The sequence below is a fragment of the Mirounga angustirostris genome, unplaced genomic scaffold (genome assembly GCF_029215605.1).
Source record: "Mirounga angustirostris isolate CCGP_5_RB_7025 unplaced genomic scaffold, mMirAng1.0.hap1 SCAF_5, whole genome shotgun sequence".
NCBI lineage: Eukaryota > Metazoa > Chordata > Mammalia > Carnivora > Phocidae > Mirounga > Mirounga angustirostris.
In genome coordinates, this window is record NW_026991713.1 from 37,574,728 (window position 1) to 37,602,505 (window position 27,778).

Consider the following 27,778-nt stretch of genomic DNA (forward strand, 5'->3'; position numbering starts at 1 on the left):
AAGAAGGTTGAACCAAGTGGAATTGAACTAAAATATGTACAGAGGAAAGCCACAAGGTTCTCATAGTTCTCAGTTACTTTCAGTGGGTCAAATGGAAAACCGAACAAAATCTCTACACTTCGTGACAGGGAAAACAGGTTCCAGATAATCTACTGACTTTCACAAATGTACATAACTGTGCCTCAAAAGAAGCAGCAGAGGTTTGTTTTTTTTTTTTTAATTTGTACCAAATTTTATTTAATTTCCACTTAATATGAGAATTATTTCCCAAGGATCACTTAGTGGGAGGAAAATAGAGAATAAACAAAATAAGTAAATAAATAAGTTATGTATATAATGATAAATGTTTTGGAAAAAGATACACTTCTTTGTCTTCCATGCTAGGTAGAAGAGATTTGATTTTATGGAACATAAGAAGGGAGCCAGAGAACCACAGAAAATCTTAGTAGAGAAACAGTGCTTTAAAGAAGGTGCTCTGGGACCAGTGTGCAGGGTGTACAGGAGAGCAGAGGTGGCTGATAAGGAGAATCTAAATCAGGGCACATAACAATGCAGCTGCCACAGCTCAAAGGCAGTGGGAGTACTGAGGTGGTTCGAATCCAACAGATACTTCCAAGGAATATCTGAGATTTAGTGACTTACTGGATATATGCAAAGCAAAGAGGAGCAGAAGCAGAAGAGGTCTTCAGTACTTTACACTAGGGACCGAGAGGATGGCGTCATCAATGTCATTTGCAGAGATATTTTTAACAAAAGGAATGCCAGGGGCGCCTGGGTGGCTCAGTCGGTTAAGTGCCTGCCTTTGGCTTGGGTCATGATCGCAGAGGTCCTGGGATCCAGTCTCCCGTCAGGCTCCCTGCTGAGTGGGGAGTCTGCTTCTCCCTCTGCCTCTCCCTCCCCCTGCTCATGCTCTCTCTCTGTCTCATAAATAAATAAATAAATAAATAAATAAATAAATAAATAAGTAAGTAAGTAAGTCTTGGGGGGGGGAGAAGGAATACCAAAGAATAGCTTATTTCTACTGAAACGACCTAAGTCCTGAGTTTGTGCCTGGTGGTCATAGTTCAGAATTTCCTCCAGTCCTTGCAGTGTTTTTGAACACTTCTGTAATATTTATGTACATTCTTGGAAATGCTCACCAGTTTGCCACCAGTGGTCTAAGACAGGTACTCTGAAGACCTTTTTGGACCATTCCAGGGTCTCCACATCACATCGTTCTCCAGCCACAAATAATGTTTTGAACCTGAATATAAGAGGGAGAGTGAATTCAAATTATTCCTTGAAAATAAATATAAATAATGTCAGACTCATTCTGTCAAACATTCTAGAATCTGACCACGTTAATTCTGTCAAAGGAAAACAGCTATATTATCATAGTATCATACTACAGAATGGTGAGAAGTGTTATTTGTGTTGACCCAAAGGTAACCAAGTGCACATCACAGCACTGAAGAGAGGTGCCTCAAAAGAATTCACAGCTACAGCTTCTGAGTTTTGAGAAGAGCAACTGAGTTGATCTTTGTAATACATCTGTCATATTCATCTAATGTTCAAAGATGAAAAACCTTTTCCTCCGTGACATTATCTCTGCTAATTTTAGCTCCACATTTGATTGCTATATTCTACTTAAGTCTATATACAAAAATATAACCTTGAGTATCAGCTAAAGCAACAAATAAGCTCATAAATATGATGTTCTTGTGATTTTGGTGAATTTCTTTGGTAAAGATTACTCTGATTTCAAGCACATATTTACCCAAGTCCAAGGACATACAGAGGAAAAATAGGTTACTTAAAAGTAAATACCACAGCGGCCTTCTAGGTCAAAAGACTCTTATCAAAAGGAATATAAGGTTACTAAGAGATGAATATTTGACATGGAGCACCATGCCATAGAACAGAAAGGATGAAACAGACAAATGGATTGGATTGACACTGTTGGTGGTTCATTGAGAGAATGATTGTTTTCTTCCATTCCCAATGTCTCCATGGTCTGTCTGTCAAAAAAGGAATGCATGTTTGAAGAGTTAATTCATTGTCATCAAAGTAAAAAACAAATAAATAAAAACCTGCCTACTTATCCTAAACAATGTAATATAGCCACAGAAGAGTTCTTACCATTCTCTTATCATCTCATGAAAATTCATGGAGATTCAGACATTCCTACCCTTATAGTATACATCTCCATCCTCTGCTATAAACATACATCTCATTCTATACTTATTTGTTTCTTGTCCATTTTAAACAGTGGACCATGAGCTCCTTAAGAGCATTCATCTTCCTGACCCGAACACCAATAAAAATACCTGGGATTTTTAGATACTTATTTCTAGAGGCTTAGAAAGATGAAGTACACAGGTGGGGAGTTGGCAAAACTTATGTCAGCTTGACTCATTCTTCTAACTAAAGGAGGAAGCATGTTGTTTTATTAGAGTGTGGAAATAGACAACGGAACAGTGACTTGAAGAGAGAAAAGTTCTGACTATTTTAGGAAATTTTTAATGAATAATGTAAAAGGGAAAGAATTGAAAAGCAGCCACTTGGCTTTCATAGACTCAATTAATAGCCTAGGAGGCCGAGTAGAGATAACACAAACTGGGTGTAGTACAAAAATAAGGAATGGCAAATCATGCCAAAAGTTCTGTCTGGGGAATCTAGAGTAGGCAGGAGAAATCGGGCAGCGAAGTAGGAATGACCATGATGGAGGAAAATACCAGGAAAAATAATGTGAAGGCAGAGAAATATAATTTCAAACTTCAGAAAAGAACCCTTTACTAGTCTTTGTTAAGAAATGATTTTAAAAATGTGGCTCAATCATTTTGGTGAGTCACCTCTCAAAGTATGCAAGGCTTCTAGGGTAATATTTAAATCTTTAAGAGCACTCAAGGGAAACAGAGAAAAAGGATGAAAATGGAAAAACCAAAAGAGAAAAATAAGAGAGACTAGAAAAGAATGCATCAGATTTTTTTTGAAAAAAATATATGTATAGTTGCAATTTGAGATAAAATTTAGGTAATCAAATGTGTATTCATTTATAACTTGCTTCAGATTAAAATGGGGGGCACCTGGGTGGCTCATCCAGTTAAGTGTCCGAATCTTGATTTTGGCTCAGGTCATGATCTCAGGGTCGTTGGCTTGAGACCCCTTGGCTTAGCACAGAGTCTGCTTGGGACTCTTTCCCTTTCCCTCTGCCCCTCCCCCCATTCATGGGCTCTCTCTCTCTCTCTCTAAAATAAATAAATAAATCTTTTTAAAAAATTAAAATTAAGGGACACCTGGGTGGCTCAGTTGTTGGGCGTCTGCCTTCGGCTCAGGTCATGATCCCAGGGTCCTGGGATTGAGCCCTGCATCAGGTTCCTTGCTCAGTGGGAAGCCTGCTTCTCCCTCTCCCACTCCCCCTGCTTGTGTTCCTGCTCTTACTATCTCTCTCTCTCTGTCAAATAAATAAATAAATAAAATCTTTAAAACAAAAATTAAAATTAAAAAAGATTAAAATGTGGTTACCAAATATGACCTCATCTGACAAAACTGATATATCACAATGAAACAAATATTAATACATTAAATTATTAAAACTAGATTAAAACATAAAGCTTAGTGTAAAGTTTTAAAGTTTAAAATGAGGTCAATACATCTGTGATTTTAGATGCTATGTAAAAATAAGACAAAAAATTTTTTTTAAAGATTTATCCATTTATTTGAGAGTGAGAGAGAGAGAGAGAGATCACAAGCAGGGGGGAAGGGCAAAGGAAGAAGCAGACTCCCTGCTGAGCAGAGAGCCCAACGTGGGGCTTGATCCCAGGACCCTGAGATCATAACCTGAGCCGAAAGCAGACGCTTAACCGACTGAGCCACCCCGGCACCCCAACAAGACAAAATTTTAAATATAAAAGCCATATTATTGATAATCTTATGGCTGAAAAATGTTAATTTATTTTAATTATATCTTCTTTAAACAGTTAGATTCCTAATATATTAGAAAACTTCGGTGATTACGAACATTATACAAGTAAATAATTTGTATTAAAATTTTTTTTAAGCAATTACAGTTCTTTTTTTTTTTTAAGATTTTATTTATTTATCTGAGACAGAGAGAATGAGAGACAGAGAGCACATGAGAGGGGGGAGGGCCAGAGGGAGAAGCAGGCTCCCTGCTCAGCAGGGAGCCTGATGCGGGACTCGATCCCGGGGCCTCCAGGATCATGAGCTGGAGGCAGTCCAGCTTAACCAACTGAGCCACCCAGGCGCCCTGTATTAAAATTTATAAATAGGTTTGGGTGATTCCAACAGCGTAGGCAAAGAACAAGGAAGTTTTATAGATATCAGAGATCACATTTCCATCGTCTATCAAACCACAGATTATTCCAAAGAACTTTAGATGGTCCAGGTGGTCATGTGTTTAGTTTACATATGAAACTGCAGATCTACAGTTATATATATTTTTGAAAACACGGTGTAAAATATTGTCAACTAAAAATATGAGCACATAACACAAAATGATTTTTGGCTAATCAAAGAACAATAAATATCTTGATATTACCAGAAGTTTTGCAAGTTTCAATTAATTTTTTGGCTTCTTTTCCCAGTCAAGTAAATTACAATTAATCTAATAAATTGGTTATAATGATAAACTATTAATTAGCATTGAGTTTTTATCTGATGACAAATTTCCACATTATATGTTTTAAAACTTAGTATTTGTTATTATGGTTTGAGTACAAATCTATCACTTATTTTTCTTAGATTTTAATTGCATTTGTATTATTATGATTGCAATGTCCATGCTGGCACTAATTAGCAATATAGAAAGAGATAATATTCCACGATGCATAGTAAAAGTGATATCTGATTTTTCTGCATGTCAGATAATCTCCTTCATTTCCATTAAAATCACTTACTCTTTACTAAAAGCAGAGGAAAAAATGTGAGCTCATTGGTGATATAGAAAAATGTCAAAGTAGTATAGATAATTCCTTTCTCTAAATACACTAGAAACTACCAATCTATTTTTTTATTAAAATTCCTTAAACTGCCCCAAAGTTACTATTTTATCAATTATAGACTCCCAAATGTGTAACATTAATGAACATTAACATACTGTATACAAGGATTTAAGAATAGAATATGACTAATGAAAAAGTTAAGTCTTGTAATAAATACATAATCAAATATTATTTGACTCCCAATTCCTCATAGTAAGGAAAACCATTCTATTGATGTGATATTTTTATAACCAGGATGATTACTGAAAGAAAAAAAAAATTAGTATAAATCTGTAATTTAAAGATAAATTATAAGATAATTTAAAGATAAACTCGTATCTAAGAGCATAAATAGTCTTATTTTTTAAAAGACATTTCATGGCTTAAAAAAAAAAAAGAATAGTAACATCACTTAACAGTTAAATTTCTCATTAATGACCTTGCCATTATTTTATTAATATGAAGAGATAAATGCCCCATATTGAAAAAATTTTAAATAATTTTTCTTTAAAAATACATTTTATAAAGGGGTGCCTGGATAGCTCAGTCGGTTAAGAGACTGACTCTTGAGGGTGCCTGGGTGGCTCAGTTGGTTAAGCGACTGCCTTCGGCTCAGGTCATGATCCTGGAGTCCCGGGATCGAGTCCAGCATCGGGCTCCCTGCTCGGCAGGGAGCCTGCTTCTCCCTCTGACCCTCCCCCCTCTCATGTGCTCTCTCTCTCTCATTCTCTCTGTCTCAAATAAATAAATACAATCTTAAAAAAAAAAAAGAGACTGACTCTTGATTTCAGCTTAGGGGCTCAGGTCATGATCTCAGGGTCATGGGATCGAGCCCTGCATCTGGCTCTGCGCTCAGCTCTCGGAGTCTGCTTGAGATTCTCTCTCTCCCAGTGCCCCTCCCCCGCTCACACTCGCTTTCTCTAAATAAATAAATGAAATCTTTTTAAAAAAGTTTTTTATAAAGATTAAAATTAACCATTCTTGTGCAGTAATTTGGATTCTGGAGGATAAATTTATCTAAGTTGATTACATAGGTCTTCTATCTGCACTGTAAAATATGGTAGCTCCTAGCTATATGTGGCTATTTAAATTTTAAATTAGTTGAAATTTTAAAAAAGTAAAAATATCAATGTCATGGTAGGATTATCCCCTTGTCAAGAGTTCAGTAGTCACATGTGGCTAGTACCTACCACATTGCAGAACTGAGTTTTATTGGATAGTGCTGTCCTAGATTATGATAGACTAATAAATATATGGATAATGTTCTGATGATAGTAACACATGGGAAGATGAATTTACTTCCAAACATATAATACAAAAACTTAAACAAAACTATAATATACAATATCTAGAGTAGGAAAGAAACGGTGGAGGGGATTTATGGGAATGAAGCCTGTATACCTTTCCCCAATTCCATAAAAAATTGAGTAGAATTCAAGACTCAAATGAAGCTAAAAATGAAGCCAAGAGAAACAAAAAAAGGTAATACTGTCAAATTAATTTTAGTTCCAAATAAAAAGGAAGCTGCATAGAAATGGATAAAAAGCTAAAGATAAATTCTGATGAATTTTCAGGTAATAAATTAGGACGAGAAGAAAACCAAAATGAGTATTTCTTTCAAGCTCCATAAACTACCAAACAAGTGAAAATTACTCTTCACTTGTTCCAAAAGAAGTTAAATAAAGAGATTATTTCAGCGATGCCTCATCAACTCCTAGTTCACCGAACATCATTACTTTTGCCACCAGTGTCCCTGAGGTTATCTCCATTTTTCCTTCATTCTATTTTCCTCCATTTGCTCCCCACTAGAATTCACTTTTAAAATGTAAAGACACTAGCGTTAGTATTACACATGCATTTGTCACTCTGTCAAGGACCTACTAGCATTTTGTCCACCAATCCCTCCCTCAAGCACAACCAGAAAAGCCAGACAGAATGTAAAAAAGAAACATCTCTTTAAGGTATCAGAGAACTACAAGGGTAATGAGCCCTGGAAGCATTAAGATCCCAAAGAAAAAAATGTAGAGATGTCTGACGTTGACGTGCTGCTTTTCTCCCTTTAGTATATATGCCAAAGAAAATAGTGGTTGAAAAACCAAGAAACGGAACAAAAACTGTCTGAGAGGCTTAGAAAATGAACAGCAATTCCTACCATCACAATCTCTTGGGAAAGGAAAACTGGAACTCAGAAGACCCACAGTGGAAAGGGGAGGTGTGTAAAACACTCAGGATTTTAGCTGAAATGCCTGAAGATTTATATCCTACCAACAGAGATAAACTGAAAAGGAACTGCCTTCTCAAATACTGAAGTCTAGCTTCAAGTTAGCTAAATCCCTAACTGGATCAAAGTGATTTTCCCTTATGCTAATTATGTGCCAAAATAAGAATTACTCTGTGGGACCTTAACAACTCCAGAGTATCAAAGTAACACATGATGGTCTATCAAGATAGAAAGCTATATGACCAACATGCAAAGGAAAAAGAGATATCGAAAAAAAAAAAAAAGAAATCACAGAGAAAATCAGATATTCTTGTAATTAGACACAGACTTTACAATAATTCTGAATATGTCCATGAAATATTTGTATAACATCAGCCAAGAACTGGAAATTGTAAGAATCAAATAAGTATCTTTGAACTTAAAGATACAAAAATACAAACTTAGAAACTGAAAAAAAATTTAGATACAACTGAACAGAGGATTGAAAATCCAAAATATAAGTTAAAAGAGAATAATCAAACTGCTACTGAAAAGCATAAAGGAGAAAAAACATAGAGTCTATGAGATATAGATAATATGGTAAGAAGTTCTAACGTGTCATTAAAGTATCAATGTCTAAGAAGGGAAAATTAGATAGAAGCAATATTTGAAGGGATAATGGATGAAAGTTTCTAAAAATAATGAAAGCCATCAAGTCACAAATTTAAGAAGCAGTTTGAATCAAATGAAATAGAATCCATACTTTATGGGGGCCTGGGTGAAATAGATAAAGAGGATCAAGAGTACACTTATCATGATGAACACTGAGAAATGTATAGAATTGTTGAATCACCTGTATTGTAAACCTGAAACTAATATAACACTGTATGCTAAGTATACTTTGATATAAAATTAAATTTCTTAAAGTAAATCAAAAAAATGTATCTTTCACACAATAAACAAAAGAACATAAATTAAAGACCTAAATAAATTAAGAGATATACTATGATTATGAATTGAAGTCTCAATATTAACATGTCAGTGTTTATCATATCAATCTATAAATTCAAAGTAATCTCAAAATTCTAGTTTTGTGTGTGTGTGTGTATGTGCATGTGTAAACTGATAGGCTAATACTAAAACATGTATGGAAATACAATGGGCCAAGATTAAAAAGCAAAGAACAAATGATGTACTGCTATTACTACTACTATTGCATATCAAGATGTGTTATAAATCTATAGTGATAAAGACAATGTGAGAGCAGCACAAATATAGGCAATTATGCCAATCAATGAAACAGAATTGAAGCAAGGAAAAAAAAAGTATTTGTGGACACTTTTATGACAAAAGTAGTATACAGAGCAGTTGGAAAGGATGGCCATTTAAATGAATGAAACTTGATTAACTGGATACATATAAGGGAAAAAAATGGATTTTGACCCCTTACCTCATTGCATACACAAAAATCAAACCAGGTAGATTATATGAAAGGTAAAACAATAAAGCCTCTAGAAAATGACACGGAGGAATAACTTCCGACCTTCAAATAGGCAAAATGTCTTATGTAGGATTTTAAAAAGCAAGAAACAAATTGAAAAAAATACTGATGAAAAAGCATATCTCTTTTTTTTTTTAAAGATTTTATTTATTTATTTGAGAGAGAGAATGAGATAGAGCATGAGAGGGAGGAGGGTCAGAGGGAGAAGCAGACTCCCTGCTGAGCAGAGAGCCCGATGTGGGACTCGATCCCGGGACTCCAGGATCATGACCTGAGCCGAAGGCAGTCGCAGTCACTTAACCAACTGAGCCACCCAGGCGTCCCGAAAAGGCATATCTCTTTATCAAAAGTCATCACTAATGGGAAAGAGAAATTGAAATCAGAAGGTGAAAATTATTTGTAATACATATAGTCAATAAAGAACTTGGATCAGAAGAATATGAAAAGTCCGACTCAACAAGAAAAAGAAAATTAAAATGTGCCAAAGATTTGGATAAACATTTCACAAAACAGAATCTTCAAATGGCCAATGAAATACGAAAAAGCAGTAAGCTTTAAAATACAGTAAGTAAGGGAACACAAGCAGGGGGAGTGGGAGAGGGAGAAGCAGGCTTCCCGCCGAGCAGGGAGCCTGATGCGGGGCTCGATCCCAGGACCCTGGGATCACGACCTGAGCCTAAAGCAGACGCTCAACGACTGAGCCACCCAGGTGTTCCCTCTCTTGCTGTGTCTCTCTCTGTCAAATAAATAAATAAAATCTTTATATTAAATAAATAAATAAATAAAAATACAGTGAGAGATGTAATATTTTTCTATCTTGTATAAATTATTAAAATTTTACTTCACTTCTTCAATAATGGCTTTAAATTATTTATGTTTCTGATTCAACTACCATGGTCATAATTGGCAACTAAGTTTTAAAAAAGATTCAATAACGAAAGCTGGATATCTGAATCGCTCATCCACAACCCATCACATACCCAAGGACAGCCAACGTATGGTCATTGTCACTGTGAGACTCAGAGGACCACATATTTGGAGCAGTGAGTCAGATGTAGGATATCTCTGAAAGCTTTTGAAAAAGAAGGATTGATAACTTTGAACAAATTTTGTTTCTGTGTGTAGGTTTTCTTATTCTTTTAAATTTTAATAGTGGTGGTCACTGAAGTAGCAAAATTATTTGTTTAGGTGATGGCAGCCATGTTAGACCAAATGAAGAGAGTAGCAAAGCGTGTACACTTACATACCCTAGCCCACTTCTCCCACTTATGAATACGCATCCATAGTATGACATTCTTGATTTTCTGAAGTGGTTCATAGATTTCATGTCAAATGAGCACATAAACAAAATGGGAAGAGTTTTTTATTATGAGATTTTTAACTTCCCTGAGAAACAGGACAAGAGTAGATGATAATATAGTGGACTCATTATGTCCATACTGCCCAGTTTTATGCATAATTCCTACTTTTATCATTGTCATATTTATGTCACTTAGAAAATAAAATATTATTGACTCAACTGAATTCTCTCCAAACCCTACTTAAATCTCATTTCTCTTCACCATCCCACTAGCCATACCGCCTCAGAAGTAACCAGCACTACTCAGAGGTTTTCATTCCCACACATTTATTTTGTTTTTTGCCTGTTTGCATATACATAAACAAGACAATATGGTTTTTGTAATTTTTCAAATTTTTCTTACTATATGTAAGAGAAACACAATCAGTTTTCACTTGCTTTTTATACTCAAAAGCATTATGCTTTTTGACATTTATTCATGCTAATACCTGAAGTTCTGGTTGATTTCCACTTCTAAACATCCTGTTGAATTAATACACCATAGTACCTAATTTATTTTCCATTATGTTTTTACTATACATGTAATTGCTTATATTTTGTTTTGTTTTGAAACAACCCTGTTAAGAACCTTCAAGTTGTTGTTCGCATTTGTGAGTTTCTCATTCTCATCCCTCCATATTAATACGGGTTTGGTCATGGGGCATATTGAGTGCATGGAGCAACTGATATTACTAGATATTTCCACTTTACACTCTCCATAGTAGTGTAAAAACCATTCTGCTGCTTTATAACCTGCAAGCAAGTATTACTGTTCGATATTTCAACTTTTTGCCTGTACAATGGGAGGAAAATGTTATTTCTCTGTTTATTAGTGACATTAAAGTTCTTTCAATGTTTTAGACTGCCCTCGTCTTCTCCATGAACTGTCTATATCCTTTGCCCATTTGTCTATTGGATTGTGTGTTTTCTTATTGATTTGTAGGAGTTCTTTATATCTTCTGTACACTAATTGTTTAATGGTTATATATGTTGCAAATATCTTCTCTGGGTGAATAATTCATCATTTAAGTTTGTTTATTCTTTTGATGGGCGATTATTCCTTTTAGTGTAGTAAATTTCATCAGTATTTTCTTTAGTGATTTGTGATTTATGCTTTAAATGGTCATTCCCTACTAAAAAATATATTAAAATATTTATCCATTTTCTTCTGAAAGTACTAATTCTTTGTTTTACAATTTTAGGGCCTTGAATCCAGCTGAAATTTATTTTTGTGTAGAGTATATGGTAGGGAATTCAATTTTTCTATATATATATAGCCAGTTGTTTCAGTACCAATTTATTTAAGGGTCTATCCTTCTTCCACTTATCTGTTAAGCTACCTCCTCTGTAAATCAGGTTTCCATAGCAATGCGATCCTTTGTTCAACTTCATTAGTGTGTTTGTTGATCCCTGCTCTTATACCAGTGTCTTAAGAAGAAGGAAAAGAGGTTCTTTGCTGTTATTTTTATCTCTTGCTCCCTCTCCTATGTTCACCTTTCTGTCCAATAGGTTTGTGGGTGATGCAGCTATCCCCCAGTGAGGCAATGTCGCAGTGATGATCCAGAATTGTTACTGACACACAGTGATACTCAGGATATCACAGATCCTATTCTAGGACAGCGGGTGGGCGGTTTCATTCAGTCTCCAGTTGCTGGGCTGTTCTCTGTCTCATTCAGACCGTTAGACCAAAGCTTGCGCTAAGTCCCAGTCCCAGAAAACACCCTCTCACTATTATTATCAATCTCCTGTCATGTGTGAGGTGGAATGCCCCACTGAGCTGACTCTGACCCCACAATCAAAACAGGGGAATACTGAGCCTCTACTCCGCTGCCAAAGCCTGCTTGCACACCTGCCAAGCCTCTGGCTTCAGCCCCGCTTACTACTTTGCAGATCGATTCTATTTCCAATCCACAGATACGTTTACTTTATTTTTGAGCTCATCTCTGGTGCTCTGCTTTTTTTTTTTTTTTTTTTGCATTATCCCTCATTATTATGCAATTGGAAAAGAAGGGCTGCATTTGAGTATTAGGGACTTTGATACCTTGAATGGAAGTAGCAGAACTGAATTTTTCTAACTTGATTAAGATTGAACTGGCAGATCATGGGAAAATAAATCACCATGATGTGAGAAAGAAGAGCAGTATATTAGAAAGCAAAATAATAATAATGATAAGAGCAATGACAGTCTATGTTAAACTGTTCCAAGTGTTTTGCATGGATAATACGCCTTTTAATTTCATTATGTTCTTACACTATTACTATACTTATGTTCTGGAAGAGGGAGGAGGAGGGAGAGCAAAAAAAGAAAAACAGCAAAAAGAACAGAGGGGCTATGTAACTTTCTTGAGGTCACACAACCGGTAAATGGTAGACTTGAACCCAGTGTGTCTAACTCCAGAGCGAGAATCTTAACTATAGCACACGGTACTGCTTCATCCCAGCTTTGCTGCAGGGTAGCTCTGTAGTCCTGGGCATGTCACTTCACCTCTTTGTGATAACATCTTCTCAATTGTGAAATGAGATGTTGGCACTAGATGACCTCTAATTTGTTCTTCTGACTTCTAATCATCTATGATAAAAGGAATTCATAGTTCTGCTTAGTTGCCTATTTCAGAATACCTTCTGAAATTTGCTTTGGGAGGCAAAATCTTTGGCAAATCTCCAAATTTATTTTAAAACAATCTTTAATGAGATATGTAACCATCTTAAAAATACATTTTCATCATTTGAAATGTCCTATAAGAGAAGAGAGAAAGCAAGCTCTGCAGATCAATCATGAGCCTGCAATTATAATACCTGGTGAATGTCAGTTCACTAAGTAAGAATGAAATGTCTTGAACATAAATATAAAACGAAAGGTATAGTTGTGTGAAAAGACTTGAGTCCTGGTTTTTATTCTGCCTCTAACCCAAACTTAACTTTTTTGGACTCTGGTTTCCTTGTTTTTAAAATCAGATAGTTGGATTTTTGAGGTCCAACATCCCCTTAGTTCACAAGTCAGAATCTATCAAAGAAGTTCAGTGAAGGTATTATTTGAATAAGCTAAAAATATATAAGAGGTAAAAGCTGCTTTTATCCCATGAATGACAAAAATCTCTGGATCAAGTGAGTTTCTTAACTATCTCTCATAAGAAGAATATGTCTGTGTGAAGAATGTGGGCCCTTGTCAGACTGCTTGAGTTAGTTTCTTTCCAAAGAGTTTCTTAAACTTTCTGGTCCTAATACTACTCATTTGTAAAATGAGGATAATCACAATTCCTACTTATTGTGATAACTGAATGAGAGAAACTTAAACTGCTTATACCTGGAGCATAGTAGGTAATCAGCAAATGTTTGCATTTATTAACGGTAGTGATTTGAAGAATTGAGGGTGTCGGAAGAGTTTACGTCATTAAATATCTATTAAAAACATATGTGCATGCCATCACAAATAACTTAGGGGCCTAAAGACAGAAGGGCATTATCAGGGGGAACTTACTGCAATTTCTCTTACACTAAGATCTCATACTCCATATTAGTATTAGTTTGAAAAAAAAAAGTGATGATATAATAGGCATTCAGTACTACTGGATGCTTTCTACGTTAATAAAATTAGAAATGGTTCCTGCCTTCACAGTAACGGATAACGTCTAAAACCCATGTACAAATGGGAAAAGATGGTGTAGCAAATAAGAGACCTTCCTTGGCTTGCAGGTCACACAACGTCACACCCTGCAATCAGAATGCATTTGTTAGGAAGGAGACGGTGCAAAGAACCACAATCACGGTTTCTTCAAAATTTCCCAGAACTGTCTAAGCCATGGAAGCTGTATATAGCCTAAGATGTTCTTACCAAAATCTACTTTTCTATTCTTTTGGCTGAAATGGAGAAAATACAATTGAAATGTAGTAAATGAAGGGACAAACTGAGGGTGAGTAGAAATACTGTAATGGAAGGTTCATTTTATGAACACTTTTATTTTAAAGAGTGTATTCTTTAGATTATGAGTAAAATTTTATGTAAATTCAGATCTAATTTCTCATCAAACAGAAAAACAGAAGGACAAGAACCAAAAACAAAATCACTGACTGCCCAAACTGAAAGCTTCTTGCTTCCACCTGCAATCAGTATATGATATCTATTTTGACTCCTTCTTTGGGTTTTCACAACATAAAATTCCTAACACTTGGCATTTAACTTAAAAAAATTCAAAACAATCATTCAAAGCCATTTTTTGACTTGAAGAAACTACAAAATCCTTTTTTTAGTTGATGAGAGCAGGGACCAATTTCAAACAAGTTCAAAAAGAACTGATGCTGGAAACTGCCTTGAAGATACAAATTGCTATAATTATCTTCAAATATACATATCATTAAACTGAAATGGATGTCAATAAACCAGTAAAAAATATTTAAACTATTCAGGGCCTATTATTACAAAACAACAGAAAAACAATTTCCTCCACTCTTTCAACCACACTAACTCGGACTATAATTTTCACATTTGATCTCTATATACGAAATCAAATAATATTTTCCTTCTATTTACACTATTATTCTATTTTCAAAAGACAGTCAGATACTCTTATATATGTATAAATGCATTTTAAGCCATAGTCAGCATTTTACTTTAAGGAAAATGTGAGCACGGTGGTTTAAAAAAGAGAAATATTTTGGTAAGATCTGAACTGAAATAAACACAATACGGTATTAAAAAATATTCATAGTATGGTTAAAATTCTAATTTAAAGGTATGTTTAGAACAGTCATTCTTAATAACATCCAGAATCTTCTGGCTCTTTCCATAGAGGTATCGCAGTGCCCAAAAAAAACCATATAATGTTCCGTTATTCATTCTGATTGCAGTTTTTAATGTAATTTGCCCTGTGCATCCCAAGTTCACCTTGTCAGAGAGTACTGCTTCCCCAAGGCTGCCCCAGGGTCCTGTTGACGGATGGCTCTAATTGCAGTCGGTGCTGTGAACAAGGCAGCAACTCCGTGCTCCGCGAGCACGCGGAAATAAGCACCAGCATCGGGTGTTCCCACAGGCTTCCCCTACAAGGAGATTCATTTAAAATGTCACTGGGTAAAAGGTCTCATATTTCATTGACAGTTCAATACTTATACATTTAACACAGCGGTATTAATAAAATGGGGTGCTCAACAAATCTTGGTTTTAAAATATCCCCACGTTGTATCATAAATAAAACAAACCAATGCCCAGGCTTCAGAGAGGCCATTTGCTCCATTACATCATCCTAAAAGCTTTTCAAACTGCAGTTGTTCCTTTCTTCAGTTTCAAAAGATAAAGGACAGGAAATATATATCACATTCAATTTAATAATATAAAACAGTCTTCCGTTAGCCAAGAAATTAAATACCTTGTTTTGGGTGGTAGACCAAATGACAAATATGATTGCTGTGAATTTCTAACTTGAACACTCTTTTTCATAATTACTTTTAAAAGTGACAATAAGGGGCACTGGATGGCTCAGTCGGTTAAGCGGTGGACTCCTGATTTTGGCTCAGGTCATGATCCCAGGATCGTGAGATGGAGCCCCACATTGGGCTCCCTGCTCAGTGCGGTCTGCAGGAGGTTCCCTTTTTCCCTTTCCCTCTGCCCCTCCCCCAGTTCATACACTCTTTCTCTCTAAAAATAAATAAATAAAATCTTAAAAAAATATAAGTGACAACAACAATTCTCAAAGTGTTTGGGAAAAGAGAAAAATATTGAATCACAGTGATTTCTGAACAATGACTTTTTCAATTAAATGCCTCACTCCAAGGAAAGCAACTTCTATGACTTAAAAAAACTTCAGTAAGATATCCCCAAATGTATGTTTTCCTTCAAAATGATATTTTACAAATTCAATGGAAAATCCATGAATAAAAATCTAACAATTTTTATAGAATATGTAATCAAAAGGACACACAGCATTTTTTATTTATTTATTATTTTTAGAAAGAGAGAGCACACAGTGAGGAGGGGCAGGGGGGTGGGGAATCCCAATCAGGCTCCATGCTGAGCGCAGAGCCTGATGTGGGGCTGGATCTAACAACGCTGAGAGATCATGACCTGAGTCAAAATCAAGAGGCGGCTGCTTAACCGATTGAGCCACCCAGGCGCTCCCCAAAGCATTTTTTAATAGATGTTTATTTGAAATGGAAAATGAACATAGCATACATAAATCAGTGATTCTACAAAAATTCCAAGTGTTCCATAGAATCTATGTTGGCCCAACTATATCCCCTTATTCCTCAAACCATTCTCATCACTGCTACTTTGTCTTTTGATTCTAAAGCAAGGTTCCTGGAATTTTAATATATGTATATGTTTAAAAAAATATATATGTATTACATATATATTTCACAGTTAAATCCTTTTGGAAGGGGTTGGGATAAAAAAAGGAGAAAAGGTTTCTGATTTTCAACCATTCCTTGAAGACTTTAAAGTGTTAAAGAACATTAGGAATTCCCAAAAGATAGCTACTATATGTAATCTTTCCTAAACTTCTCTGTCCACAGCCCCTATATGCATATCTCATGGATCTTATATTCTGGAAAACACACTTGGGAAATACTGATAAGGTAAAAAGAGGAAAGAAGTTGCTAGTAGCAAACAGAGATCTCCCCCAACAGAGAATAATAAATGAACAGATGATAAGAAGAGGCCGACCACAGCTATTCATGAATTTCTACATCTACATCTACTTGGATCTTGGATAGGGCATTATTAATTTGTATTTTCTTTTTTTTTTTTAATGATTACCCTTAATATTCTTTAATGTAAGTATATTTTCTTTTTTTAAAATATAACCTCTTTCTTATATTCTGTTGCTTTTTCTCTTGCTCTTTTAAAACCGAAGTATTTATTGCAAAAAGAAATTCATTTTTATCATCACAACTATCCCAAAACACTTGATTTCAATTTATTCCATTATCACCTCATACAGGTCAACATGTTAATACAGTATAAAAAGCTGCCAGATATAATCTGGCAACTCATATACATAACTGGACTCACAAATTTTGAAGCTTTGAGCACATCAGTCTAAAATGAACCAGCAGGTATATTCTTTTGAACCAAGTAAGGTAAACATTTGACTTTTACTTTTTCTATCTGTCTTAGGCAGATGTTCAGTCCCTGGTGTACTAGATTGTGACTTCAGAAACTTGATCTCACCCACATAAAGATGATTTATTAACTGACCTTATACAATTGACTTTCCCTGTCTATGCTGCCATTTTCTTGCCCGCTAAATAAGAATAAATCACTTTTCCAATATTTCCTCGAAAGCTAAAAGCACTGAGATAATATTTTAAAGTAGTTTGACATCCACTGAAGAAAGATATTTTATAGCCAATTGGAACTGAATTCTACTACAGTTCCAGTGTCATGGGACAAAGATAATATACTCACTAAAGGGGGATATTAGTGCCATAACAAAATGCTATACCATGATTACCTACATAGAGGACACAATTTGATGTATTTTACAATGCCTTCAATTAATTATGTCTAATGATAATGACAGCTTAAACATTAGAAATATTAGTTAAAAACTCTACCATATCTTTTTATAAATAATATAATAATTAGTATTGCAATTCTGATCCACACCAAATACATTTTCATCAATATTCTATTTATTGAGCATAAAAATCATGATAACATAGCATTCCTATTAGGACACGGAAGGAAGTGATGTATATAATCTCACCTTATTCGTTTGTAAGTTAGTTGAGCTCAAAAAGGTTCAGATTTTTGCATTTTATTGTCCATTCCCACAGAATTATCCGATGCTATGTTTCACTATTTTAGAATTTAGTGACTCAATGGCTTATTGGTTTTATTGAATACTCTTCTCCCCTGCCCTCCTGCACATATGCAAGCTTGTTACATCCACACACGTGCGTGCACACGCAGGCAATATAATCCCTTTACAGTACTGTTTAAAAATAACCAATAACACACTAACCACACTGAGTTGCCTGGAGAAAGTGACTGATTCCAGAACTTGTATATTCAGTGAGGAACAACAGCCAAACACTATTCAACTGAAAAGGAGGAAGATTCTAAAACTGTGGGGATTTTTAACAAACATACACACCGAAAGCAGTAATGTGGCTAAAAGGTAACAATAACTTAAAAACCCTTCAAAACTCAAATCAATGTCATTGCCGTTTGCTTTTATTCCCTTTGCCCAAACTAAAGGCTAAAGTGTCCGTTGCTGCCCAGAAACCAAAAGCAAAAAGCAATCCCTACGATGGCACAGCAGAGATTCTAAGCTTTTGGCTGTTATAAATCATGAAGTTTTAACCCCAGAGATTTATAAAACATCAACTGCTAATATTTATAATGTGGTTAGTGATGGTACAAAGCATAGAAACCAAGACAGATAAATTCCTGAAGATTCAGTTGCACATATAATTTTCTACCACTTACGATTCAATGTGTTAAGTTTTAAGGAATCAGAGATGATAGACTATGAGTTAGAAAACCAGGTGATGTCTCAGCTTCTCACATAATCCCTACTGAGGTTCAGTGACAGCACTGGAAAGTAGTGAAAGACAGCACCTTACCAAGACAAAGACAAGCTTAAACACCAAAGTTAGATCTTTGAGCAAAAAAAATCACTGCTTTATTAATCCTATGATTTCGGTTTATCCAAAGGCTTGGTGTCAAAGCTACTTGTAGTTTCTCGGATTTTGACATAAAAATTTCCAAGTTAACTGAGGTTTCTGCCTCTTTTTGTGGCAGGATTAAAAATACATCTGGTCTCTTTGAACACTACTTCTGAGAATATCACCGAAGGCATGTTTGTACTGCAGTTCTCAGGTGAAGACAGCAACATCCGTTATAGACTAGTTCTGAATTTAATTTCAGCAGACAGGTGCAGCAGTGCTGGCTTGTTTATTTTGGAAGTGGGATGAAACTGGCAATAGCATCTGTTGAATCTCTACTACATGCCTGTATCTTTACCGAGGGCTGAAAGTTTGAGCATGCAACATCTAAACTTGAGACTTGTTATAACATAAGCAGTTCCCCAGGGTATAATATTTAGTGAAAGAAAAGTGAAATGCAGAATAGCGTGCCTATCATTCGGATGATGCCATTTGTATGAAAATAAAGGAGGGGGCATTGCTTGTGTAAGAATGAACTATTAGACACAGAAGAATGACTGCTCCCAAGTCAGAGAAACTGAACAGCAGGGAACAGAGGACAGTGGGATTTGCACTCTTTACCCTTTTGTGAGTTTTGAAGTTATGAACTAAATGAGTGTACAACCTCTTTTAAAAATGGGCTTTTTCTTCCCTAAAGTTCCTCTCTCAATAACTCACATTATCTTGTTCCAATCTTGAAAACATTACTGCCGCTTAAGGGCTTGTATCCAGAATATAAAAAAATATTAAAAAATAAAAAATATACTGATAACCGAAATCTGACTATAGGGGACCATACACTGAGAAAATAATTGGGGAGAACTGCCTCATTCTTTATGTCTTACTCTATAAACTAGACTCCAGACTGTACATATATATTATGATTCATAGGACATAGCACCCTGAATACAATTATCCTTTCTCCAAAGTCAAAAAGAAAAGCCCCAGGCCACCCACTCTTCCTGTTTTTTTGCCAGACTTCTGAAAGCTAAATTTCAGTTTGAGGGTTTTGTTTGGTTGTATTACTGCTCGAAAGGATTATATCTTAATCTTTTAGATGAAGGGTTTCTGACCGGACTTCAGGTCAAGTGTATGAGTATTCTGATTTTTTTAATGTGCATATATTCATTTTCCTAGGGAGGTAAGTCAATACGACCAGATTCTGAAAAGGAGTCCATAACCAAGGTTTCTAGGCATATGAGAGCCTCCTCAACAGAGGAATCTCTTCAAAGATTTTCTGTCTGGCTCTGGGAAACAGCTTGGCGTCCATATTGGTAAGGAAGAAGTTAAACTGTCACTATTTGCAGATGACATGATACTATACATACATATACAGACTCCACCAAAAAACTACTAGAAGTAGCAAATGAATTCAGTAAAGTTGTAGGATACAAAATTAATACCCAGATATCAGTGGCATTTCTCTACATTAATAACGAAGTAGCAGAAAGAGAAATTAAGATAACCACTCCATTTACAATTGCACCAAAAAGAATAAAATACCTAGGGATGAACATAACCAAAGAGGTGAAAGACCTGTACTCCGGAAACCATAAAACACTGGTGAAAGAAATTAAAGATGACATGATACACACTTTTAATATCCTACAATTTTGTCCATTATCCCTCAACAAAGCTGAATTAAAAAAAGAGAGAGAGAGAGAGAGTGCTATCTCTTCTGGTTTGGTTCTTCCCCTGCCTTCTCCCAGATTGCTGAGAGAGTCGACCATATGGGGCCTTGTGATGAGGTTACCCTCCAATGAATTAGCCATTGCTTCCACCCAGGTCATAAGAGTCCATCTGTTCCACTAAAAAGACGCTTACCTCTGAAAGTTTTAATGCCAAGTAAATGAAGCAGAGCACTGGAATTGGTAATTCTGCAGAGCCAGTGCTGAGCTAACGAGGGACTCTGACATACTTATTCTGTTTTCCTATCAAGCCCTAGAAAATACTGAGCTCACAACAGGCACCAATAAATATTGCTGATGGAGCCATGACACGAGCTGCACTTGCTGGCTCCAACATAAAACACAGGCACACAGAGAAAAATAAACTCAGAAATAAGTATCTTTGGACAACTAGTCATGTGAGAAATCTAAAAGAAGGTGACCAGTAATTAACATTCCATCCTAGGTAATAACTTAGCCAAAGAACAGTAAGGAGCTTTCTTTTTTTTTTATTTAAGGTAAAACCTATTTTAGTATATTTTGTATATTTTTATTTACAGTTTTATATAATTTTCCTCAGATTTATTAAAGTATAATTGACAAACAAAAATTTAAATAAAAATTATTTAAAATGTACAACTTGATGTTTTGATACATGTATATACATTGTGAAATGATAACCACAATCAAGCTAATTAATATACTTATCATTTCACATAGTTAAGATTTCCTTTATCTTTTTTTTTTGTGCGTGTGTGGTGAGAACACTTGCAATCTATCCTTTTAGCAAATTTGAAGCATACAATATAGTATTTTAAACTATAGTCATGTTGCTGTACATTAGATTTCCAGAACTTATTCATCTTGAATAAGTGAAACTTTGTACACCTTGGTCAACATCTTTCCACCCAACAGCAAAGAAACATACACTCTTCTCAAGGGCACTGAAAACATTCTCCAGCATAGATCACATGTTAGGCCACAGAACAAGTCTCAACAAATTTAAGAAAATAGAAATCATTCCAAGGATCTTTTTTGACCACAATGGAATGAAACTACAAATCAATAAGAGTAAGAAAACACTAAAATTCATAAATATGTGGAAACAACACATTCTTGAACAACAATTGGGTCAATAATGAAATCAAAAAGAATTTTAAAAGTATCTCAAGACAAATAAAAATGAAAACACAACATATCAAAACTTAGGGGATGCAGCAAAAGGGATACTAAGAGGTTAAGTTTATAACAATAAACCCTGACATTAAAAAAAGAGAGAAAGATCTCAAATAAATGAACTAACTTTACATCTCAAGGAACTAGATAAAGAACAAATAAGACCAAAGTTAGCAGAAACAAGGAAATAACAAAGACTAGAGTAGAAATAAATCACACAGAGAATAAAAACAATAGAAAAAATAAAAACTAAGAATTGTTTGAGAAGATAAAATTGATCAACCTTTAGGTGTACTGAGAAGACTCAAATAAATTAAATCAGAAAGGGCAGACAATGTTAATGGACCCTTCAGAAATAAAAAGGCTCATGAAGGACTACAATGGGGAGATGTTTTTCAAGTAAGTTGATTTCTTGCTTAGCCACGTTGCTGCCATTATATAAGCCTGGGTTCCACTGTATTATGTAATTGAAATGTGTGCACAAGGTACACATTGCACGTTAGTACCCAAGCAAAGATAAGGAGAAAGAGGGCCCAGCCAGATTTCTTTACCTTGAGAAAAAAAACGTTGGGTTTTGATTCTGCAGATAACAGGCTTTTTGTAAAAGGGGACAAATACAAAACAGAAGAAAGAAGCCAAAAAGCATGTCTGAGTATAACCATCGCTTATCTACACATACACGGGTCTACGCATACATACCAGGTTGCTAAATTTGTTTCTACCTTAAAGTCCCTAGATTAAAGTATTGTTTGTTTCATTTCTCCTCTGACCACACTGTATACCAAATATGTCTTTGTCCGTATGTTGCTGGGGTTAGGTCTGTTGGAATCAGTGCTCCATTAATAAAGTAAATTTCTGAAAAGGCACTGTTTATTTTCTTCCTCTCAAAAATGAGGACTGAATTGTTCAGAATTGGTTTGCATATTTTAAGTGGTCAGTCTAAACTGGCTTCTAGAATTGCATACTTTAAATATGTCCAGTTCAATGAGTAATAGTAAATCTTTGCTTATTAAAAAAAAATAACCTATTATTTAAGTTGTTCATGCAATTCTCTGGTAAAGATAACTAGAATTACATATTCCTTCATATGAGAAAAAAGTCTTTACTTACAAAATCAAGTTATTTATTTTTTTTTTCTGATATCTTCATCCAGGCATGTATTTAACAAATACTTTTGGGAACCAAACACATGTCAAGAGCAAAGTTAAGGACACCTATTACCTATTACACACTCATTCCAGATTTTTGTTTATTTCTCAATTGGCATTGGACCAAAATTCAAGAGAAATAATGCTTATGTTATAAATGACTACATATGAAATATATGTATTAATGTGTATATATATATATTTTTTTTTTTTTTTTTAAGATTTTGGTTATTTATTTGAGAGAGAGAGAGAAGCAGGCTCCCCGCTGAGTAGGTAGCCCGATGCGGGGCTTGATCCCAGGACCTGGAGATCATGACCCAAGTCAAAGGCAGATGCCTAACCAACTGAGCCACCCAGGCACCCCTATACTTTTTAAAAAAAAAAAGACTAGTAGCTGAGAATTGATGGTGAGAAAACACTAAAATGATCTATTTCCTCTCAGAGTTTAGAATAAACAGGGGCAAATAAGCAAATCAAAGGGGCCTATAAAGTAACATGAAACTGGATCTGGGACACAAGCCAGGGAGGAAAAACCTAAGGCACTTATGAGATCATGAGGACAAGATTTGACCTAGTGAGAGAGGTCAAGGAGGGCTTCCATGAGGAAGACACACTTGAGCTGAGGAATATATTTCAGACAACAAATGGGCAAATTCCTATAGCAGGAATGAGCATTAGAACAACGTCAGGAAAACAGGAGCAGGCTGTGCCTTAGAAGGGAAGAGAGGGATTCAACAACTTTCAAGGGTTGAGAAGCCAAGAATAATTAGGACCGAAAATGCCCATTAGTGTTTGGAAAAATAAAGATAGCCAGGGAAATTATCAAAAGCTGTTATAATGGAATGATGGTGACAGATGCCAACGGGAGAGGACAATAGAACTAGGCAAGCCTTCCAAGATGAAGAGAGTGTTCTAACTGCAAGGGGGTTAGGGAATTGAGAATTTTTGTGGGATTATTTTTTGGTTGTTGTCTGTCTGTTTTAATGAAAGAAATAGAATTGTGTTACAAATTTGGTAATCATCAAGAAGCTAAAGCCAAAGCAGACAACCAGGGTTTCCAATATGTTTCCACCCTGCAAATGCGGAGCTATGTGTCCTCTATGGCAGAGACGAAAATCGTATTTTCCCCTTGATGCGTTCATGTTGAAACACACATTGTTTCAGGTGGGTGTCTAGAAGTTAAGCTGATTTTCCAACTTAGTTATAACCATTTTTGAGTTTTTTCAGCCTATGTAGTTATAGATGTGTATTAAATTCCAGAATATAAAAAAATTACCTTTGCTGAGAAAAAGGATTCATTCATTATTCATTCATAAAATATCATGACCATTTACATTCAATAAGGCATACGTTTTATGAACTCTAGATGACTTGGGCACATAATGAACTAGTACTTCAGAACATCAATTTTTATTAAATCAAAATTCATCATTATGTAAAAATAGCATCACACTCACCAATTCACTATCTACCTTACAGCTTTGAAATGCTGTAATTCATTAAAAATGAAAATAAAACTTTGAACATACTGAGCTGTATATGATTTTCTCTTTAGAAAAGTTAATCCTATGAGAAGTTCATGAAGGATCTGTTCTCTATTCACTATAAAAAGAATGTATTTTTAATTTTTTAATGGGAGATTTCAGCTTCCTAAATAAAAAAAAAACACTAATCAGACTAAAATAAAATATTATTAATTTGGTAATACACCTAAAATGGGGGGACAAATGGGATGATCATTTTGCAGAGGTTAATAAATATTTTTTTCACTTGCTGGCCTGGTGACAAGTCAGAACTCATTTTCAGTTTATTTTAGTTTTGTTTTAATTAATAGAGCAAGCAAGTTTTTTCCCTATATTCTGCACGGTCAAGTAGTCAATTAATCCCCTGATTAATTACCACCTGGAAGGCACTGTGCCAGGCACGGGGTGGGGGGCACAGAAATGACAAACATCCCCTGTCCTCAGTTTCCAGTATCATAGCACTGAATCTACAAGTTCAGAGGAATCTAGACGGTATAACAGAAGCACAGAGAACACCTCAATCGGCCTGAGGAAAGCAAAGGAAATACCAGAGAGGAGATGATATTTAACTTGCTCCCTTAAGAAAAAGGATCACTCTGCAACATGATCAGCACAAAAGTGGAATTTTACTATCAGGAACAACTCAATCACTTCCAGTTCTGCTCATGTAAGTGCCCATATTACAGGATTTTTAAGTGGAAAGTTGAGTCAGAGGCCAGGAACCAGAGATAAGACTTTAAATATAGGCAAAAGGCAGATGACTATCAATCACGTGCATTAGGCAAATGGGTTTAAATTATGTTTTTTAAGAGACAAGAGTTCTCTGAAGGCTTTTTATTTTTTTTAATTTTTGAATTAAAGTTTTTATCCAGACTCTTCATTTGGCCTCCACTGATACCCAACTGGGAGAATGCTTCTCATTGCTACTGGTTGGGTTCCACTTCCAACAGTGGGTTTCCACTGATAACTCCCTGGCTGGGGGAGGTAAGAGTGTCCTGTTACTGCTCCCTGCATGGCCTTCTCTGACACGACCCCAATAGGGAGTGAGAGGGGTACCTCATTACTGATGGGAGAGGTGTAAGTCCAGACCCCTATGGGCTTCACTGTCACTGCAAGTTTGACGGGTCCTCATTACTACTAGGCAGGGATAAAAGTCTTGGCTCCCTAGTCAAACTTCTCTGACACCCCTATGGGAAGATGGAGGGTTACCGCTCCTCCTTACAACTAGATAAATGTGAAGTCTAAACTCAGCTTTTGCTGTTGGGGGGCGGGGAGAGACAGCATGGATTTTTCTGTGGTGTTTAGGCATATACATCTTATGCTCAAGATGAACTCACCATCTCCATGTATGGAACATCCAAAGATGGGCTAACAATAAGTTGGTGCTCATCAGGAAGATCTGATACAGAAATAGGAGTACTTGGAAGCCTTGGTTTAACTAGTACTACTAAATCTAACTACATGGAGATTACCCCCAAAATATAAGCAGAATGAGAAAAGAAGGCTAGGAATAATACCCATATAAGCCCCAATGTTTAGGACCAAAGTAAGAGAAACCAAGAGAAAAAAGGAGGTCAAGCTGTCTGAGAGATAGGAGAACAGAGGCGTAGAGCTCAATTTACTTTCATGAGCATTCATTGAGTGTTTAGTGTATGCTATGCACTGTTCTTGAGGGTCTCACGGTTTACTAGATATGAACAGATAATATCAAAACAGTATGCTCAGCTCAGTGATCAGTGATAGACATATGCTCAGGGGGCAGTGGAACCATGGAAAGGGCACCAAACAAAACCAAAGGCTGTAAGAGGAAACTTTGAAAAGATGATAACATCTAAGCAGAGTCTTCTAGTAGGAATTAACCTGGTAAGGAAAGACACAAGAAAAGTCATGGGAAAAGTCATACCAGGAAGAAGAAAAAGACAGAAAAACAGCAAAAGGACATGGAGCTCAAGAGGAGAGAGAATTACTTGCAGGAAACAGCATGGTTGATGCGCCAAGAGAGTGAAAAGAAAATCAGACTGAAGACCTTTTGACTTGGCCACTTATGAAGTCACTGTTGACCTCTGCTGCGGTAGATTCTAGGAAGTGATGCAGACAGAAATTGCATCAGAGTGGGATACAGAGTGACTAGAAGAATATTAAATTCACACAGTGTGGATTTGGTACTTTTTTCAAGGAGTTTAGTGGAGAAGAAAATAAAGATGGGATAGCTAGAAGTGGGCAAAGGTCTAAAAAGCTTTGTTTTGTTATCAGAAAGAAAAGAGGATGTTTACACAGTGTATGAAAGAAAGCAGAGTAGAGATGAAAGGTTTTAGAATGTAGTTATTATATTTAATCTTTTACATAAAAATACTTGTAAAACATCTACACTCTTCTTGAGCACATCATTCCAGGATAAAGACAAACAACTGAGCCCCTTTCATGGTGTTAAAATCATGTTTCAAATAAACTCAAAAAATAGGGTGCCTGGGTGGCTCAGATGGTTAAGCGTCTGCCTTCGGCTCAGGTCATGATCCCAGGGTCCTGGGATCGAGTCCTGCATCAGGCTCTCTGCTCAGCGGGGAGCCTGCTTCTCCCTCTGCCTCTCTCTCTGTCTCTTATGAATAAATAAATAAATCTTTAAAAAAAAAAACTCAAAAAATAAAAAAAGGCTGATGGTAAATGCACAAGAACAGTATATTCTTCAGCTCTAAATGCAGCTTAATACTTCTAAATATAAATACTTAGAGTGGCACTTTCAGCTCTGTTACACTTGTGTTACCTATAGCACAATTCATTATAGGTATTCAGTGTGGAGATTTATTTTGTTTACTTCAAAGGGAATGATTATTAAAAAAAAAAAACCTTTATTCTATTGCAATAACTTTGATATAATACTTTCTAGAAATCCTTTAGGGATAGACATCAAGCTGATTAGTATACGTTTTTCGTAATATAATTTTTACTGGCTTTGTTCAGCACAATTTAAAAAGCTGGCTATTATTTTTCTTTATTCCTTTCTCTTTTGAAATCATATTTTTAACTGGAAGAATATATAAAAATGTCTCCTGCCCCCAATCCAAATTTTTCTGTTCGCACTTAGAAACTACTTCTTTAAAAGTTTCAGTAAAAAAAAATTATCTTTAGGTGGTATTAATTTCATTTTATTACCTCATATAGGACTGTTGTGTTCCCATGCAGAAGAGGTCCATAACAGATATAGGAATGGCCAACAACCCAGCCTAAGTCAGAGGCTGCCCACCACACCTAAAAAATAAGATAATAAAATACGTAAGTGTTCACCAGGGAAATGTTATGTATCATAAATTTAAAGCCACAATTACCTCTCCAGGTTTAAGTCCATAGATAGAAGACATTGTCCAGTTTAGCATCACAGCATATCCCCCAGTGGGTCTAACAACACCCTAAAGGAGAGAAAACGTGAAGTCAACATCAGCAACCAGTGGGTTAAAAGATTATCTGCCTTCACACTATCCATCTTAAAAAGTCCCTGTTTAAATTATTTTATATTCTACAAACTACATACTACTTTGGCTTTCATATAATTGTATTTACATCAATATTTATTTGGCTCCCTCAATCATAAACACAGAAACATT

General features: G+C 35.6%; 1 protein-coding gene across 4 annotated transcripts in view; it reads right to left on the minus strand.

Annotated features, from left to right (window-relative positions):
• ACSS3 (acyl-CoA synthetase short chain family member 3) overlaps positions 1 to 27,778 on the minus strand; it is a 140,667-nt gene that overhangs the window by 46,389 nt on the left and 66,500 nt on the right. For all 4 annotated transcript variants that reach the window (XR_006790593.3, XM_045872902.3, XM_045872901.3 and 1 more), the window contains 4 exons: positions 27,503 to 27,583; positions 27,330 to 27,425; positions 14,905 to 15,056; positions 1,140 to 1,243 (listed from right to left, as the gene is read on the minus strand). Coding sequence is in view for 3 of the 4 variants with exons in the window: in XM_045872902.3 (XP_045728858.1) it covers positions 1,140 to 1,243; positions 14,905 to 15,056; positions 27,330 to 27,425; positions 27,503 to 27,583 (433 nt within the window). In the remaining variant the exon portion in view is untranslated. The remainder of the gene's footprint in view (positions 1 to 1,139; positions 1,244 to 14,904; positions 15,057 to 27,329; positions 27,426 to 27,502; positions 27,584 to 27,778) is intronic.